Source organism: Lonchura striata, chromosome 1 (genome assembly GCF_046129695.1).
Source record: "Lonchura striata isolate bLonStr1 chromosome 1, bLonStr1.mat, whole genome shotgun sequence".
In the NCBI taxonomy this organism is placed as follows: Eukaryota; Metazoa; Chordata; class Aves; order Passeriformes; family Estrildidae; genus Lonchura; species Lonchura striata.
This window is the reverse complement of record NC_134603.1, coordinates 1,571,282-1,591,028: the sequence shown is the minus strand read 5'-3', so window position 1 is coordinate 1,591,028 and position 19,747 is coordinate 1,571,282. Positions and strand designations below refer to the sequence as shown.

The 19,747-nt window shown below is 48.1% G+C and overlaps 1 protein-coding gene across 1 annotated transcript; it reads left to right on the top strand.

The window, feature by feature from the left end:
- The first annotated feature begins 2,009 nt into the window (after positions 1-2,009).
- Positions 2,010-19,235, top strand: LOC110482942 (leucine-rich repeat-containing protein 14). The gene is made up of 3 exons (XM_077781739.1): positions 2,010-4,224; positions 11,911-12,540; positions 16,653-19,235. The coding sequence occupies exons 1-3, from the start codon at positions 3,860-3,862 to the stop codon at positions 17,224-17,226; spliced, it is 1,569 nt and encodes a 522-aa protein (XP_077637865.1). The 5' UTR covers positions 2,010-3,859; the 3' UTR covers positions 17,227-19,235.
- The last annotated feature ends 512 nt before the right edge of the window (positions 19,236-19,747 follow it).

Below are 19,747 nucleotides of genomic sequence, written 5' to 3'. Positions count from 1 at the left end.
TCCCGGGGGGGGGTCCCGGCGGTTTTGGGGGACCCCGGGAGGGTTTTGGGGGGTCCCGGGGGGGGTTGGGGGGTCGGGGAGGGGCCCCGGGGGGGGTTGGGGAGGATGGGAAGGAGCCTGGGGGGGGACGGGCGGGATTTTGGGGGGTCCTGGGGGGGATTTGGGGGTCCTTAGAATGATTTTGGGGATCCCGGGCGGGTTTTGGGGATCCCGGGAGGGATTTGGGGGTCCCGGGGAGGATTTTGGGGATCCCGGGCGGGTTTTGGGGATCCCGGGGGGGATTTGGGGGGTCCCGGGCGGGTTTTGGGGATCCCGGGCGGGATTTGGGGGTCCTGGGGGGGATTTGGGGGGTCCCGGGCGGGATTTGGGGATCCCGGGAGGGATTTGGGGATCCCGGGGGGGATTTGGGGGGTCCCGGGGAGGATTTTGGGGGTCCCGGGGGGGATTTGGGGGTCCCGGGGAAGATTTGGGGGTCCCGGGGAGGATTTTGGGGGTCCCGGGGTGGATTTTGGGGGTCCCGGGGAGGATTTTGGGGATCCCGGGCGGGATTTGGGGGGTCCCGGGGGGATTTGGGGGGTCCCGGGCAGGATTTTGGGGTCCCGGGCGGGATTTGGGGGTCCCGGGGAGAATTTGGGGATCCCGGGCGGGATTTGGGGTCCCGGGGTGGATTTTGGAGTCCTTAGAATGATTTTGGGGGTCACGGGGGGATTTTGGGGGTCCTGGGGTGGATTTTGGGGGTCCCGGGCGGGATTTGGGGGTCCCGGGCGGGTTTTGGGGTCCGTAGAATGATTTTGGGGATCCCGGGCGGGATTTGGGGGGTCCCGGGGGGATTTGGGGGGTCCCGGGCGGGATTTGGGGGTCCCGGGCGGGATTTGGGGATCCCGGGGGGGATTTGGGGGTCCCGGGGTTATTTTGGGGTCCCGGGCGGGATTTGGGGGGTCCCGGGGGGATTTGGGGGGTCCCGGGGTGATTTTGGGGGTCCCGGGAGGGATTTGGGGATCCCGGGGGGGATTTGGGGGGTCCCAGGGGGGATTTGGGGTCCTTGGAATGATTTTGGGGGTCCCGGGCGGGATTTGGGGGTCCCGGGCAGGATTTTGGGGGTCCCGGGCGGGATTTGGGGGTCCCGGGCGGGATTTGGGGTCCTTGGAATGATTTTGGGGGTCCCGGGCGAGATTTGGGGATCCCGGGGGGGATTTGGGGGTCCTGGGGTTATTTTGGGGTCCCAGGGGGGATTTGGGGGTCCCGGGGGGGATTTTGGGGGTCCCGGGCGAGATTTGGGGATCCCGGGGGGGATTTGGCGGTCCCGGGGTTATTTTGGGGTCCCGGGGGGGATTTGGGGATCCCGGGGTGGATTTGGGGTCCTTAGAATGATTTTGGGGGTCCCGGGGGGGATTTTGGGGTCCCTGGACTGAATTTGGGGTCCCTGGACTGAATTTGGGGTTCCTTGCCTGGATTTGGGATCCCTGGGCTGGTTTTGGGGTCCTTAGAGTGATTTTGGGGTTCTTGGACTGGATTTGGGGTTTTTTGGACTCGTTTTGGGGTCCCCGGACTGGATTTGGGATCCCCGGACTGGATTTGGGGTTTTTGGATTGGTTTTGGGGATATTTGGACTGATTTTGGGGTCCCTGGGCTGGATTTGGGGTCCCTGAACTGGTTTTGGGGGTTTTGGACTAATTTCGGTTTCCCTGAACCGATTTTGGGTTTTTTTGGACTAATTTCAGTTTCCCTGACCTGATTTTGGGATTTTTTTGGACAGGTTTGGGGGTCCCTGAACCGATTTTGGGTTTTTTGGACCAATTTCGGTTTCCCTGAACTGATTTTGGGTTTTTTTGGACTAATTTCGTTTTCCCTGAACCAATCTTTGGTTTTTTTGGACAGGTTTGGGCATCCCTGAACCGATTTTGGGTTTTTTGGATTAATTTCAGTTTCCCTCATCCGATTTTGGGTTTTTTGGACTAATTTTGGTTTCCCTGAACCGATTTTGGGTTTTTTGGACTAATTTTGGTTTCCCTGACCTGATTTTGGGATTTTTGGACCAATTTTGGTTTCCCTGAACCGATTTTGGGGTTTTTTGGGCAGATTTTGGGGTTGGTGACCCTCCAGACCCAATTTTTAGCACCTCACCTCTCACCACCCCCCAAACCTCTCCTTTACCTCCCGTTTCTCCCGCAGCTCCCCTCGCCGACTGCCGAAAAATCACCAAAAAATCGCTGGAAAATCACCAAAAAATCGCTGAAAAATTACCGAAAAATCGCAGGAAAATAGCTGAAAAATCACTGGAAAATCGCTGGAAAATCACCAAAAAATCGCTGAAAAATCTCCGAAAAATCACCAAAAAATCGCTGAAAAATTACCGAAAAATCACTGGAAAATCGCTGGAAAATCACCAAAAAATCGCTGAAAAATCACCAAAAAATCGCTGAAAAATCACCGAAAAATCACTGGAAAATCGCTGGAAAATCACCAAAAAATTGCTGAAAAATTACCGAAAAATCACTGGAAAATCGCTGGAAAATCACCAAAAAAATGCTGAAAAATTGCTGAAAAATCTCCGAAAAATCACCAAAAAATCGCTGAAAAATCTCTGAAAAATCTCTGAAAAATCATCAAAAAATCGCCAAAAAATCTCCAAAAAAATTACCAAAAAATCTCCGAAAAATCGCTGAAAAATCTCTGGAAAATTGCTGAAAAATCACAGAAAAATCACCAAAAAATTGCTGAAAAATCACGGGGAAAAAATCGACGAAAAATCTCCAAAAAATTACTGAAAAATCTCCGAAAAATTGCTGAGAAATCAACAAAAAATCGCCGAAAAATCATCGAAAAATCATTGAAAAATCTCCAAATATCACCAAAAAATCGCCAAAAAAATCTCTGAAAAATCTCAAAAAAAATCGCTGAAAAATCACTGAAAAATCGTCGAAAAATAGCCAAAAATCACCAAAAAACCATCCAAAAATCACTGAAAAATCTCTGAAAAATCGCAGAAAAATAACCAAAAAGTCGTTGAAAAATCACCGAAAAATCGTCGAAAAAAAGCCAAAAATCCCCGAAAAATCATCAAAAAATCACAAAAAAATCTCTGAAAAATTGCGGAAAAATCTCTGAAAAATCGCTGAAAAATCACCGAAAAATTGTCGAAAAATAGCCAAAAATCACTGAAAAATCATCAAAAAATCGCAGAAAAATCTCTGAAAAATCGCAGAAAAATCTCTGAAAAATCGCAGAAAAATAATCAAAAAGTCACTGAAAAATCGTCGAAAAATAGCCAAAAATCCCCGAAAAATCATCAAAAAATCACCGAAAAATCTCTGAAAAATCGCAGAAAAATCTCTGAAAAATCGCAGAAAAATCACCAAAAAATCGCTGAAAAATCACCGAAAAATCGTCCAAAAATAGCCAAAAGTCCCTGAAAAATCATCAAAAAATCACCGAAAAATCTCTGAAAGATCACGGAAAAATCTCTGTAAAGTCGCAGAAAAATAACCAAAAAATCGCTGAAAACTCACCGAAAAATTGTCGAAAAATAGCCAAAAATCACCGAAAAATCATCAAAAAATCACCGAAAAATCTCTGAAAAATCGAAGAAAAATCTCTGAAAAATCGCAGAAAAATCTCTGAAAAATCACAGAAAAATAACCAAAAAATCGCTGAAAACTCACCGAAAAATTGTCGAAAAATAGCCAAAAATCACCGAAAAATCGCAGAAAAATAACCCAAAAATCGCTGAAAAATCACCGAAAAATTACCGAAAAATCACTGAAAAATCACCAAAAAATCACCGAAAAATCTCCCAAAAATTACAGATAAATCACCGACAAATCCCCTTTCCCCCGCCGGTGCCGCGCCCGCCGCCGCCATGGCGCCGGCGCGCGGCCGCGGCGCCAGGATCCCCCCGTGCGTCCCCAAGCGCCGCTTCCCGCCCGGCTACTCCGACTCGCTGCTCTTCCTGTGCGCGCGCCGCCTGGTGGCCCGGCCGCCGCTGCCGCCGCCGCCCGCCCACCTCTACCCCGTCCTCTTCCAAGCCGCCTTCTTGGACGGGCGGCCGCGGGTCCTCGGCGACCTGGTGAGCTCCTGGCCCTTCCCGGCGCTGCACCTGCGGCGCCTGCTGGGCCGCCAGGAGCTGCTGAGGGACCAGCCCTGCAAGCTCTGCCTCCAGGCCCTCGTCCTGGCCCTGGTGGCCACGCTGCGCCGGCAGCTGGAGGAGCCCGGCCGCCGCTCCAGGTGGGTTCTGCCACGGGTGAGGGCTTGAGGGAACTTCTTGTGTTTGGTGGGGTCTTCTTGGGTTTGGTGGGTTCTTCTTGGCTTTGATGGTTCCTTCTTGGTTTTGGTGGTTCCTTCTTGGGTTTGATGGTTCCTTCTTGATTTTGATGGTTCCTTCTTGGGTTTGGTGGTTCCTCCTCATTTTTGATGGTTCCTTCCCATCTTTGATGGTTCCTTCCCATTTCCAATGGTTTCCTCTTGTCTTTGATGGTTTCTCCCCATCTTTCATGGCTTCCTCCCATTTCTGAGGGTTTCCTCCTGTTTTTGATGGTTTCCTCCCGTTTTTGATGGTTCCTTCCCAATTTTGAAGGTTCCTTCCCATTTTTGATGGTTTCATTGATGCCATTTTCATGGTTCCTTCCCATTTTCATGGTTTCTTCCAATTTTTGATGTCTCCTTCTTGGTTTCGATGGTTTCCTCCCATTTTTGATGGTTCCTTCCCATCTTTGGTGGGTTCCTCTTTGTTTCGATGGTTTCCTCCCATCTTTGATGGTTTCTCCTTCTGGTTTGGGTGGTTGGAGCTGCTGCGGGACCGGCCCTGCAAGCTCTGCCTCCAGGCCCTCGTCCTGGCCCTGGTGGCCACGCTGCGCCGGCAGCTGGAGGAGCCCGGCCGCCGCTCCAGGTGGGTTCTGCCACGGGCGAGGGGTTGGGGGAGCTTCTTGGGTTTGGTGGGTTCCTCTTGGGTTTGGTGGGTTCTTCTTGGCTTTGATGGTTCCTTCTTGGTTTTGATGGTTCCTTCTTGGGTTTGGTGGTTCCTTCTCATTTTTGATGGTTCCTTCCCATCTCCAATGGTTTCCTCTTGTCTTTGATGGTTTCTTCCCATCTTTCATGGCTCCCTCCCATTTCTGAGGGTTTCCTCCTGTTTTTGATGGTTCCTTCTCAATTTTGAAGGTTCCTTCCCATTTTTGATGGTTTCATTGATGCCATTTTCATGGTTCCTTCCCATTTTCATGGTTTCTTCCAATTTTTGATGGCTCCTTCTTGGTTTCGACGGTTTCCTCCCATTTTTTGATGGTTCCTTCCCATCTTTGATGGTTCCTTCCCATTTTTGGTGGTTTCCTCTTGGTTTCGATGGTTTCCTCCCATCTTTGATGGTTTCCTCCCATCTTTGATGGTTTCTCCTTCTGGTTTGGGTGGTTGGAGCTGCTGAGGGACCAGCCCTGCAAGCTCTGCCTCCAGGCCCTCGTCCTGGCCCTGGTGGCCACGCTGCGCCGGCAGCTGGAGGAGCCCGGCCGCCGCTCCAGGTGGGTTCTGCCACGGGCGAGGGGTTGGGGGAACTTCTTGGCTTTGATGGTTCCTTCTTGGTTTTGATGGTTCCTTCTTGGGTTTGCTGGTTTATTCTTGGTTTTGGTGGTTCCTTCTTGGGTTTGGTGATTCCTCCTCATTTTTGATGGTTCCTTCCCATCTTTGATGGTTTCTTCCCATTTCCAATGGTTTCCTCTTGTCTTTGATGGTTTCTTCCCATCTTTCATGGTTTCCTCCCATTTCTGAGGGTTTCCTCCTGTTTTTGATGGTTTCCTCCCATTTTTGATGGTTCCTTCCCAATTTTGAAGGTTCCTTCCCATTTTTGATGGTTTCATTGATGCCATTTTCATGGTTCCTTCCCATTTTCATGGTTTCTTCCAATTTTTGATGGCTCCTTCTTGGTTTCGATGGTTTCCTCCCATTTTTGATGGTTTCCTCCCATCTTTGATGGTTTCTCCTTCTGGTTTGGGTGGTTGGAGCTGCTGAGGGACCACCCCTGCAAGCTCTGCCTCCAGGCCCTCGTCCTGGCCCTGGTGGCCACGCTGCGCCGGCAGCTGGAGGAGCCCGGCCGCCGCTCCAGGTGGGTTCTGCCACGGGCGAGGGCTTGGGGGAGCTTCTTGGGTTTGGTGGGTTCCTCTTGGGTTTGGTGGGTTCTTCTTGGCTTTGATGGTTCCTTCTTGGGTTTGGTGGTTCCTTCTTTGTTTTGATGGTTCCTTCTTGGTTTTGATGGTTTCTTCTTGGGTTTGGTGGTTCCTCCTCATTTTTGATGGTTCCTTCCCATCTTTGATGGTTCCTTCCCATTTCCAATGGTTTCCTCTTGTCTTTGATGGTTTCTCCCCATCTTTCATGGTTTCCTCCCATTTCTGAGGGTTTCCTCCTGTTTTTGATGGTTTCCTCCCATTTTTGATGGTTCCTTCCCAATTTTGAAGGTTCCTTCCCATTTTTGATGGTTTCATTGATGCCATTTTCATGGTTCCTTCCCATTTTCATGGTTTCTTCCAATTTTTGATGGCTCCTTCTTGGTTTCGATGGTTTCCTCCCGTTTTTGATGGTTCCTTCCCATTTTTGGCGGTTTCCTCTTGGTTTTGATAGTTTCCTCCTGTTTTTGATGGTTTCCTCCCATCTTTGATGGTTTCTCCTTCTGGTTTGGGTGGTTGGAGCTGCTGAGGGACCGGCCCTGCAAGCTCTGCCTCCAGGCCCTCGTCCTGGCCCTGGTGGCCACGCTGCGCCGGCAGCTGGAGGAGCCCGGCCACCGCTCCAGGTGGGTTCTGCCACGGGCGAGGGGTTGGGGGAACTTCTTGGGTTTGGTGGGTTCCTCTTGGGTTTGGTGGGTTCTTCTTGGTTTTGATGGTTCCTTCTTGGTTTTGGTGGTTCCTTCTTGGGTTTGGTGGTTCTTTCTCATTTTTGAATGTTCCTTCCCATCTTTGATGGTTTCTTCCCATTTTTGATGGTTCCTTCTTGGGTTTGGTGGTTCCTCCTCATTTTTGATGGTTCCTTCCCATCTTTGATGGTTCCTTCCCATTTCCAATGGTTTCCTCTTGTCTTTGATGGTTTCTCCCCATCTTTCATGGTTTCCTCCCATTTCTGAGGGTTTCCTCCTGTTTTTGATGGTTTCCTCCCATTTTTGATGGTTCCTTCCCAATTTTGAAGGTTCCCCCCCATTTTTGATGGTTTCATTGATGCCATTTTCATGGTTCCTTCCCATTTTCATGGTTTCTTCCAATTTTTGATGGCTCCTTCTTGGTTTCGACGGTTTCCTCCCATTTTTTGATGGTTCCTTCCCATCTTTGATGGTTCCTTCCCATTTTTGGTGGTTTCCTCTTGGTTTCGATGGTTTCCTCCCGTTTTTGATGGTTTCCTCCCATCTTTGATGGTTTCTCCTTCTGGTTTGGGTGGTTGGAGCTGCTGCGGGACCGGCCCTGCAAGCTCTGCCTCCAGGCCCTCGTCCTGGCCCTGGTGGCCATGCTGCGCCGGCAGCTGGAGGAGCCCGGCCGCCGCTCCAGGTGGGTTCTGCCACGGGCGAGGGCTTGGGGGAACTTCTTGGGTTTGGTGGGTTCCTCTTGGGTTTGGTGGGTTCTTCTTGGCTTTGATGGTTCCTTCTTGGGTTTGATGGTTCCTTCTTGGTTTTGGTGGTTCCTTCTTGGGTTTGATGGTTCTTTCTCATTTTTGAATGTTCCTTCCCATCTTTGATAGTTTCTTCCCATTTTTGATGGTTCCTTCTTGGGTTTGGTGGTTCCTCCTCATTTTTGATGGTTCCTTCCCATCTTTGATGGTTCCTTCCCATTTCCAATGGTTTCCTCTTGTCTTTGATGGTTTCTCCCCATCTTTCATGGTTTCCTCCCATTTCTGAGGGTTTCCTCCTGTTTTTGATGGTTTCCTCCCATTTTTGATGGTTCCTTCCCAATTTTGAAGGTTCCCCCCCATTTTTGATGGTTTCATTGATGCCATTTTCATGGTTCCTTCCCATTTTCATGGTTTCTTCCAATTTTTGATGGCTCCTTCTTGGTTTCGACGGTTTCCTCCCATTTTTTGATGGTTCCTTCCCATCTTTGATGGTTCCTTCCCATTTTTGGTGGTTTCCTCTTGGTTTCGATGGTTTCCTCCCGTTTTTGATGGTTTCCTCCCATCTTTGATGGTTTCTCCTTCTGGTTTGGGTGGTTGGAGCTGCTGCGGGACCGGCCCTGCAAGCTCTGCCTCCAGGCCCTCGTCCTGGCCCTGGTGGCCACGCTGCGCCGGCAGCTGGAGGAGCCCGGCCGCCGCTCCAGGTGGGTTCTGCCACGGGCGAGGGCTTGGGGGAACTTCTTGGGTTTGGTGGGTTCCTCTTGGGTTTGGTGGGTTCTTCTTGGCTTTGATGGTTCCTTCTTGGGTTTGATGGTTCCTTCTTGGTTTTGGTGGTTCCTTCTTGGGTTTGATGGTTCTTTCTCATTTTTGAATGTTCCTTCCCATCTTTGATAGTTTCTTCCCATTTTTGATGGTTCCTTCTTGGGTTTGGTGGTTCCTCCTCATTTTTGATGGTTCCTTCCCATCTTTGATGGTTTCTTCCCATTTCCAATGGTTTCCTCTTGTCTTTGATGGTTTCTTCCCATCTTTCATGGTTTCCTCCCATTTCTGAGGGTTTCCTCCTGTTTTTGATGATTTCCCCTTGGTTTTCATGGTTTCCTCCTGTTTTTGATGGTTCCTTCCCAATTTTGAAGGTTCCTTCCCATTTTTGATGGTTTAATTGATGCCATTTTCATGGTTCCTTCCCATTTTCATGGTTTCTTCCAATTTTTGATGGCTCCTTCTTGGTTTCGATGGTTTCCTCCCGTTTTTGATGGTTTCCTCCCATCTTTGATGGTTTCTCCTTCTGGTTTGGGTGGTTGGAGCTGCTGAGGGACCAGCCCTGCAAGCTCTGCCTCCAGGCCCTCGTCCTGGCCCTGGTGGCCACGCTGCGCCGGCAGCTGGAGGAGCCCGGCCGCCGCTCCAGGTGGGTTCTGCCACGGGCGAGGGCTTGAGAGAACTTCTTGGGTTTGGTGGGTTCCTCTTGGGTTTGGTGGTTCCTTCTTGGTTTTGGTGGGTACTTCTTGGCTTTGATGGTTCCTTCTTGGTTTTGATGGTTCCTTCTCATTTTCGTGGTTCCTGTCTTTGATGATTTCATCTTTCATGGTCTCCTCCATTTTTGGTGGTTCCTTCTCATTTACGATGGTTTCCGCTTGTCTTTGTTGGTTTCTCCCCATTTTTGATGGTTCCTTCCCATCTTTGATGGTTTCTTCTTGGTTTTGATGATTTCTTCCAACTTTTGATGGTTCCTTCCCATTTCCAACGGTTTCCTCCTCTCTTTGATGGCTTCTTCCCATTTTTGATGATTCCTCCCCATTTTCAATGGTTTCCTCCCATCTTTGATGGTTTCTCCCCATCTTTCATGGTTTCCTCCCATTTTTGGTGGTATCTTCACATTTTTGATGGTTCCCTCCTGTTTTTGGTGGTATCTTCCCATTTTTGATGGTTCCCTCCCGTTTTTGATGGTTTCTTCCCGTTTTTGATGGTTTCTTCCCATTTCCAATGTTTTCCTCCCGTCTTTGATGGTTTCTCCCCATCTTTCATGGTTTCCTCCCATTTTTGATGATTCCTTCCCGTTTTCGATGGTTTCCTCCCATTTTTGGTGGTTCCTTCCAGTTTGTGATGGTTGCTTCATGTTTCTCGTTGTTTCCTCTCATTTTTGATGGTTCCTTCTTGATTTTGATGGTTTCTTCTAATTTCTGATAGTTTCTTGCCATTTTTGATGGTTCCGTCTCATTTCCAATGGTTTCCTCTTGTCTTTGATTATTTCTTTTTTTTTTATGGTTCCTTCTTGGTTTTGATGGCTTCTTCCCATTTTTGCTGGTCGTTTCCCATTTTTTGATGAATTCTTGCCATTTTTGATGCTTCCTTCCAGTTGTTGATGGTTTCTTGCCCTTTTTTATGGTTTCCTCCCATTTTTGGTGGTTCCTTCTCGGCTTTGATGGTTCCTTCATGTTTTTAATTACACCAGAAACTCCGTGTGCTACATTGACAATAACGTGCCAATATAACATCCCTCAGTGGGGTATTACAAACATTATATACCAAAACTACGTGTGGTATATTTACATTAATGTGCCAATATAACATCCCTCAGTGGGGCATTACAAACATTATATACCAAACACTACGTGTGGTATATTTACAATAACGTGCCAATATAACATCCCTCAGTGGGGCGTTAAAAACATTATATACCAAACATTACGTGTGGTATATTTACAATAACGTGCCAATATAACATCCCTCACTGGGGTATTACAAACATTATATATCAAACACTACGTGTGGTATATTTATTATAATGGGCCAATGTAACATTATATACCACAAACTACGTGTGGTATATTTACAATAATGTGCCAGTATGACGCCCCTCAGTGGGGCATTACAAACATTATATAGCAAACACTACGTGTGGTATATTTACAATAATGTGCTGATAGAACATCCCTCAGTGGATCATGACAAACATTATATATCAAACACTATGTGTGGTATATTTACAATAATGAGCCAATGTAACATTATATACCACAAGCTACGTGTGGTATATTTACATTAACGTGCCAATATAACATCCCTCAGTGGGACGTTACAAACATTATATACCAAAACCTAAGTGTGGTATATTTACAATAATGTGCCAATATAACATTATATACCAGAAACTACGTGTGCTATATTTACATTAACGTGCCAGTATAACATTATATACCACAAGCTATGTGTGCTATAATTACATTAACATGCCAATATAACATTCCTCAGTGGGACGTTACAAACATTATATACCAAACTACGTGTGCTATATTTATTATAATGGGCCAATGTAACATTATATACCAAAAACTACGTGTGGTATATTTACAATAACATGCCAATGTAACACCCCTCAGTGGGGCATTACAAATATTATATACCAAACATTATGTGTGCTATATTTGCAATAACGTGCCAATATATCATTATATACCACAAATTACCTCTGCTATATTTACAATAACGTGCCAATATAACATCCCTCAGTGGGATGTTACAAACTATGTGTGGTATATTTACAATAATGTGCCAATATAACATTATACACCACAAACTACGTATGCTATATTTACAATAACGTGCCAAAGTAACGTTATATACCACAAACTCCCTGTGCTATATTTACATTAACGTGCCAATATAACATTATATATCACAAACTCCCTGTGCTATATTTACAATAATGTGCCAATATAACATCCCTTAGTGGGATATTTACAATAATGTGCTATATTTACAATAATGTGCCAATATAACATTATATACCACAAACTCCCTGTGCTATATTTACAATAACGTGGCAATATAACATCCCTCCGTGGGGTGTTATAAACATTATATACCACAAACTCCCTGTGCTATATTTACAATAATGTGCCAATATAACATTATATACCAAAAACTCCCTGTGCTATATTTACAATAATGTGCCAATATAACATCCCTCAGTGGGGTGTTATAAACATTATATACCACAAACTCCCTGTGCTATATTTACAATAATGTGCCAATATAACATTATATACCACAAACTCCCTGTGCTATATTTACAATAATGTGCCAATATAACATCCCTCCGTGGGGTGTTATAAACATTATATACCACAAACTCCCTGTGCTATATTTACAATAACGTGCCAATATCTGTCACCTACGTTGACCAATGCGTCCCCAGCCTGAACCAACAGAAAAATGCCAACACCACATGGAGGCCATGAAGAAGAAGGAGAAGAAGGACAAGACACACCCAATTTTTTTTTTTTCCCTGTTTTTCTTCCCGTTTTTGATTATTCCTCCTCATTTTCGATGGTTTCTCCCCAGCTCCTGCCGCCTCCGCGTGCTGGACATGACGGGAGTCCCGGACGATCCCTCGGGCCGCATTCCGGACGGGATGGACGCGCCCTGGTCGGGCACGGTGGCTTTGGCCAAGGCTTGCCTGGAGCTCTCCAAGCACCAGCGGGAATTCCAACGCCGCGGATCCAAGCGGCACAAAGGCCGTTCCGGCGCCGCCGCGCCGCCGCCGCCGGGCGTGGACGTCCACGCCGACCTCTTCGTCAACGGGACGTCCTTCGGGCTGGTGCGCGACGCCCTCCAGAGCGGCGCCGCCGGCCCGCTGCGCCTCAAGTGCCGCGAGCTGCAGGCGGAGAAACTCTCCCTGGCCGGCATCGTCAGCCTGCTGGAATCCCTGGATCCCTCGTGCGTGCGGCGCGTGGATCTGCGCTTCCGGAATTTGGGCCTGACCGGGCTCTCGGTGATCCTGCCGCACCTCTCGCGCTTCCCGCAGCTGCGCAGCCTCAAGCTGCAGTACAGCAACGTGGACGTGCGGCGCCCGACGCCGGAATCGGCCGTCGGGATCCGCTGCCTGGCCGGGCAGCTGGGAATGCTGCCCGGCCTCCGCGAGCTCAACCTGGGATCCTCCCGCCTCTCCGGGAACCTGCGCCAGATCCTCGGGTGAGTCCCGCCGCGATCGCCCGGCGCCGGGGGGCTCGGGGGGCCGCTCCAGCCCGAGCGATCCCGCGCCTCCAGGATTTCCGGGTGCCGGCGTTCCCGCGATGCCGCTGTCCCGGCAGTTCCTGACTCGGTGGTTCCATGGGTCCGGCATTCCATGGTCACCAATTCCAAGATCCCAGGATTCTCCAAGGGTGGACTTGACCATCTTGGAAGTCTTTTCCAGTCTTAGTGACCCCACCATTCCAAAATGTCATTATCCCAATATTCCCATCATCCCAATATTCTGTTATCCCGATCATTTATGACTCAACGATTCCATGATCCCATAATTCCACGATCACAAATTCCAGGATTCTCCAAGACTGAACTTGTCGATGTTGGAAGTCTTTTCCAGTCTTAGTGACCCCACCATTCCAAAATGTCATTGTCCCAATATTCCCATCATCCCAATATTCTGTTATCCCGATCATTTATGACTCAGCTATTCCATGATCCCAGAATTCCATGATCACAAATTCCAGGATTCTCCACGGCTGAACTTGTCGATGTTGGAAGTCTTTTCCAGTCTTATTGATCCCACAATTCCAAAATGTCATTATCCCAATATTTCCACGATCCCAATATTCTGTTATCCTGATCATTTATGACTCAACGTTTCCCTCATCCCATCATCCCAAAATTCCATCATCCCATAATTCCAGAGGTCTCAAATGTTTGGCTCGATGATCTTGGATGTCTTCTCCAGCCCGAGCGATCCCGCGCCTCCAGGATTTCCGGGTGCCGGCGTTCCCGCGATGCCGCTGTCCCGGCAGTTCCTGACTCGGTGGTTCCATTGGCCCGGCATTCCATGGTCACCAATTCCAAGATCCCAGGATTCTCCAAGGCTGGACTTGACCATCTTGGAAGTCTTTTCCAGTCTTAGCGACCCCACGATTCCAAAATGTCATTATCCCAATATTCCCACAATCCCATGATTCTGTTATCCCAAGAATTTATGACTCAACGATTCCATGATCCCATAATTCCATGATCACAAATTCCAGGATTCTCCACGGCTGAACTTGTTGATGTTGGAAGTCTTTTCCAATCTTATTGATCCCACAATTCCAAAATGTCATTATCCCAATATTCCCATCATCCCAATATTCTGTTATCCCGATCATTTATGACTCAACGATTCCATGATCCCAGAATTCCATGATCACATATTCCAGGATTCTCCAAGGCTAAACATGATGATCTTGGAAGTCTTTTCCAATCTTACTGATGCCACAATTCCAAAATGTCATTATCCCAATATTCCCATGATCCCAATATTCTGTTATCCCGATCATTTATGACTCAACGATTCCATCATCCCATTATTTCATGATCCCATAATTCCATCATCCCATCATTCCAGGGGTCTCCAATGTTTGGCTCGATGGTCTTAGATGTCTTCTCCACCCCGAGCGATCCTGCGCTTCCAGGATTTCCGTGTCCCAACGTTCCCACGATGCCGCTGTCCCAGCAGTTCCTGACTCGGTGGTTCCTTGATCCCAGAATTCCAACTTCCCAGAATTCCAAGATCCCAGAATTCTGTCATTCCAGGATTCTCAAAGGCTGAACTTGACCATCCTGGAGGTGTTTCCAACCTCAGCCATCCCAGAATTCCAGGATTTCCTTATCCCAACATTCCCACGATCCCGTCATCCCAATATCTCACGGCTCAACGATTCCCTCCAGAAATTCCAGTTCCCGGAATTCCTTAATTTCAACATTCCCAAAGGTTGGGCTTGGTGGCCTCGAGGGTCTTTTCCAACCATGGATCCATTGATTCCCGGAATTCTTTATCCCAACGTTCCGGCAATCCTGCGACTCCGCTGTCCCGACAGTTTACGGCTCAAAATTCCGACATCCCATAATTCCCTGATCCCATCGTTCCCTGTCCCGTGATTCCCAAGGTTCGGGCTCGGTGGTCTTGGAGATCTTTCCCGACGGGAACGATCCCAGGTTCCCGTGATCCCAGCGCTCGGTGGCTCCGGGATTCCGGAACGCCGCGATTCCGTGACTCCCGCTCCCACCATTCCTGGATTCCCGGATTCCCAAAGGTCGCGTTGATGATCTTGGAGTCTTTCCCACCGTCAGTGGCTCCATGACCTCGCAACTCCACGATCCCAGAATTTCACCCCTCCCTGATCCCCGAATCCCAATATCCCGAGATTCCATAATTCCGTGACTTCACAATTCCACAATTCCCTGGCGCCATGACCCCAAAATTCCCCGATTCCCAAAGGTACAACGTGACCTTCTTGGAGATCTTTCCCAACCTCAGCCATCCCACAATTCCATGGCTCCATGATCCCATCATTCCATGATTCTCAAGCCTTGACCTTGATAGTCTTGGAGACCTTTCCAACCCCAGCAGCCATTTTGTAACTCCATCATCCCATCATTCCAAAATTCCAGGATTTTCAGGGGTCAAACTCAATGTTCTTGGAGATGTTTCCCAACTTCAGCCATTCCACAATTCCACGATTTCTTGATCCCGTTTTCCCATGATTCTCAAACCTTGACCTTGATGTTCTTGGAGATCTTTCCCAACCTCAACCATTCCATAATTCCATGGCTCCGTGATCCCATCATTCCATGATTCTGAAACCTTGACCTTGATGTCCTTGGAGACCTTTCCCAACCTGACTTATTCCATAACTCCATGACCTCATAACTCCAAAATCCCAGGATTTTCAAAGGTCCAACTCAATGTTCTTGGAGATGTTCCCGAACCTCAGCCAGTCCATAACTCCATCACCCCATAACTCCATAATCCCAGGATTTTCAGTGCTCACACTGAAATGTTCTTGGAGACCTTTCCCAACCTGACTCATTCCACAATTCCATGACCCCATAACTCCAAAATCCCAGGATTTTCTGAGGTCAAACTCTATGTTCTTGGAGCTCTTTCCCAACTTCAGCCATTCCACAATTCCATGATTTCATGATCCCATTTTTCCATGATTCTCAAGCTTTGACCTTGATGTTCTTGGAGACCTTTCCCAGCCTGACTCATTCCACAATTCCGTGACCCCATAACTCCAAAATCCCAGGATTTTCAGAGGTCGAACTCAAATGTTCTTGGAGATGTTCCCCAACCTCAATCATACCGTAATTCCATGGCTCTGTGATCCCATCATTCCATGATTCTGAAACCTTGACCTTGATGTCCTTGGAGCTCTTTCCCAACCTGACTCATTCCACAATTCCATGACCCCATAACTCCAAAATCCCAGGATTTTCAGAGGTCACACTCAAATGTTCTTGGAGATGTTCCCCAACCCCAACCAGTTCACAATTCCATGACCCCATAACTCCAAAATCCCAGGATTTTCAGAGCTCACACTCCAATGTTCTTGGAGATGTTCCCCAGCCCCAAGCCCTCCACAATTCCACCGTTCCAGTGTCTAACCCCCCTGTCCCTCTCCCCTCCCTGCAGCGAGCTCCGCGCTCCGTTGGAAAGCTTGGAATTGGCCTTCTGCTCGCTGCTCCCCGCCGACCTCGCCTTCCTGTCCCAAAGAGTCTCCATGGCTCCGGAGCTCTGGGATCCGGCATTCCATGGAGCCAGGGCTCCGTCATCCCATCATCCCATCATCCCATGGGTCTCAGACCTTGACCTTGATGGTCTTGGAGACCTTTCCCCACCCCAGCAGCCATTTTGTGACTCCATGACCCCATAGTTCCAAAATCTCAGAATTTTCAGAGGTCCAACTCGATGTTCTTGGAGACCTTTCCCAACCTGACTCATTCCACAATTCCATGACCCCATAACTCCAAAATCCCAGGATTTTCAGAGGCCGAACCCGATGTTCCTGCAGCTCTTTCCCAACCTCAGCCATCCCACAATTCCATAACCCCATAACTCCAAAATCCCAGGATTTTCAGAGCTCACACTCCAATGTTCTTGGAGATGTTCCCCAACCCCAACCATCCCACAATTCCATGACCCCATAACTCCAAAATCCCAGGATTTTTGGAACTCACACTCCAATGTTCTTGGAGATGTTCCCCAGCCCCAAGCCCTCCACAATTCCACCGTTCCAGTGTCTAACCCCCCTGTCCCTCTCCCCTCCCTGCAGCGAGCTCCGCGCTCCGTTGGAAAGCTTGGAATTGGCCTTCTGCTCGCTGCTCCCCGCCGACCTCGCCTTCCTGTCCCGCAGCCGCCACGCGCCGGCCCTCAAGCGCCTGGACCTGAGCGGCCACGACTTCTCGCGGGCGCTGCTGGAGCCGCTGCGGCTGCTCCTGGAGGAGACCTCGGCCTCGCTGCTGCACCTGGAGCTGACGGAATGCCGCCTGGCCGACGCGCAGCTGGCCGCGCTGCTGCCGGCGCTGCGCCGCTGCCGCCGCCTGCGCTTCCTGGGCCTCCACGGCAACGCCCTGTCCACGGCCGCGCTGCGGGAGCTGCTCCTGCGCACGCTGGAGCTGCCGGATCTCCGCCTCGTCGTTTATCCCTTCCCGGCCGACTGCTACAAGCCGGAAGCGCCGCGCCGCGTGCCGGGCTCCCGGCGCGTCTACGAGGAGCCCATGGACGGTCACCGCTTGGCGGCCGCCGCCGCCGAGATCTCCCGAACGTTGGCCGATTCCGGCCGGGCCGACCTCGTGTGGACTTACAACCCCTACGGCCACGCGGCTCTGGACTACTTCTCCTTGTGAGGCGGGAAAAACCTCGGAAGCGACGGCGCCGAAATTGTCGACGGCGCCGAAATCGTCGCTGGCACCGAAATCGTCGCCGGCGCCAAAATTGTCACCGACACCGAAATCATCGCTGACTCCGAAATCGTCGCCGATGCCGAAATCGTCGCCGACCCCAAAATCGTCGCCAACCTCAAAATCGTCGCCGGCGCCAAAATCGTCGCCAACCCCGAAATCGTCGCCGATGCCGAAATTGTCGCCGATGCCGAAATCGTCGCCAACCCCGAAATCGTCGCCGATGCCAAAATCGTCGCCGACACCGAAATCGTTGCCAACCCCAAAATCGTTGCCAACCCCAAAATCGTCACCGGCGTCGAAATCCGGGCGTTCCTCGCCTCTTTCCACTCGTGTTTTTTCCCCCCCCTTTGGTTTCGGTGCTTTTCCACCATTTTTCCGTAGTTTTCCCGTAGTTTTCCCGTAGTTTTCCCATTTTTTATCCTCCCCGTCCCGAGTTTTATCCCCCGATTTCGTAGCGGCCACGTTGGGATATTTTTTCCTGCCCCGTCCCCATAGTTTTGCCCTCGTCCCGATGTTTTCGCCCCCGTTCCGTTATTTTTCCTTCCATTTTGTTATTTTTCCATCTCATCCCATTATTTTTCCTTCCATTTTTTTATTTTTCCACCCATTTCATGGTTTTTCCTCCTCATCCTATTAATTTTCCTTTAATTTCATTTTTGTTCCACCTCATCCCGTTATTTTTCCTTCCATTTTGTTATTTTTCCTTCCATTTTGTTATTTTTCCTTCCATCCCGTTATTTTTTCTTCCATTCCGTTATTTTTCCACCTCATTCCTTTATTTTCCTTCCATTTTTTAATTTTTCCTCCCATTTCGTTATTTTTCCTTCCATTCCGTTATTTTTCCTTCCATTTTGTTATTTTTCCTTCCATTTTTTAATTTTTCCTCCCATTTTGTTCTTTTTCCACCTCATCCCATTACTTTTCCTTAAATTTAATTTTCTTTTCTACCTCATCCCATTATTTTTTCTTCCATTTCGGTTTTTTTCCACCTCATCCCATTATTTTTCCTTCCATTTTTTTATTTTTCCTTCCATTTCGTTCATTTTCCACCTCATCCCTTTTTTTTCTTCCATTTTGTTCTTTTTCCTCCCATTTCATTTTTTTTCTGCCTCATCCCCTTATTTTTCCTTCATTTTTTTATTTTTCCACCCATTTCGTTCTTTTTCCAGCCCATCCCGTTATTTTTCCTCCCATTTTGGTTTTTTTCTACCTCATCCCATTATGTTTTCCTGCCATTTCTTTATTTTTCCACTTCATCCCGTTATTTTTCCCAAAAATGAGAAATCCATGGAAAACTCGCAGTGGGATGGATTCACCTTGGAGAAATCCATGGAAAACTCTTCCCCATCGCTGAAAAATCCATGGAAAACTCCCAAAAATGAGAAATCCATGGAAAATTTCCTGTGGGATGGATTCACGGAGAAATCCATGGAAAAATCTTTCCCAAAAATGAGAAATCCATGGAAAACTCTTTCCCATCACCGAAAAATCCATGGAAAACTCAAAGTGGGATGGATCCACAGAAAACTCTTTCCCAAAAATGAGAAATCCATGGAAAACTCTTCCCATCGCCAAGAAATCCGTGGAAAACTCACAATGGGATGGAGAAATCCAAGGAAAACTCCCAAAAATGAGAAATCCACGGAAAACTCGCGGTGGGATGGATTCACCTGGGAGAAATCCACAGAAAACTCTTCCCATCGCCGAAAAATCCGCGGAGAACTCCCAAAAATGAGAAATCCATGGAAAACTCTTCCCCATCACTGAAAAATTCATGGAAAACTCGCAGTGGGATGGAGAAATCCACGGAAAATTCCCAAAAATGAGAAATCCATGGAAAAACGGGGACTGAGGGAATTTGGGGGAGGGAAAAGTTGGATTTGGGTTTTTTTTTTTTTATCCTGTTCCGATTCCGTTGGAAATAAAATCCAAAATCCTGAATTTCCACGTGATTTTGGTAATTTCCACCTAATTTTGGTATTTTCCCCCTCATTTCATAATTTTCCCCCCAAATTCCCAATTTCCCTCTCATTTCCCAATTTCCCCCCCTCATTTCATAATTTTCCCCGATTTTCCAATTTTCTCCCCAAATTCCCAATTTTCCCCCCTAATTTTCCTATTTTCTGCCTAATTGTCCAATTTTCTCCCTCATTTCCCAATTTCCTCCTCATTTTCCATCTTTTTCCCAATTTTCCCCCTAATTTTCCAACTTTTTTGAGATTTTCGCCTTCATTTCCCAATTTCCCCCCTCAATTTCCAATTTCCCCCCTCATTTTCCCACTTTTTTAGATTTTCCCCCTAATTTTCCATATTTTTTCCCAATTTCCCCCTCATTTCCAATTTTTCCCCCTCAATTTCCAATTTTTCCCTCTCATTTTCCCATTTTTTCGAGATTTCCCCTCATTTTCCATCTTTTTTCTCAATTTCCCCCTCAATTCCCCATTCCCCCTCATTTTCCCAATTT

What these genes read in the sequence shown, in the direction of transcription:
- LOC110482942 (XM_077781739.1), top strand. Translation starts at nt 3,860, where the DNA reads ATGGCGCCGGCGCGCGGCCGCGGCGCCAGGATCCCCCCGTGCGTCCCC. An exon ending in GAGCCCGGCCGCCGCTCCAG is followed by an intron (nt 4,225 to 11,910) that starts GTGGGTTCTGCC and finishes GTTTCTCCCCAG; the next exon opens with CTCCTGCCGCCTCCGCGTGC. An exon ending in AACCTGCGCCAGATCCTCGG is followed by an intron (nt 12,541 to 16,652) that starts GTGAGTCCCGCC and finishes CCCTCCCTGCAG; the next exon opens with CGAGCTCCGCGCTCCGTTGG.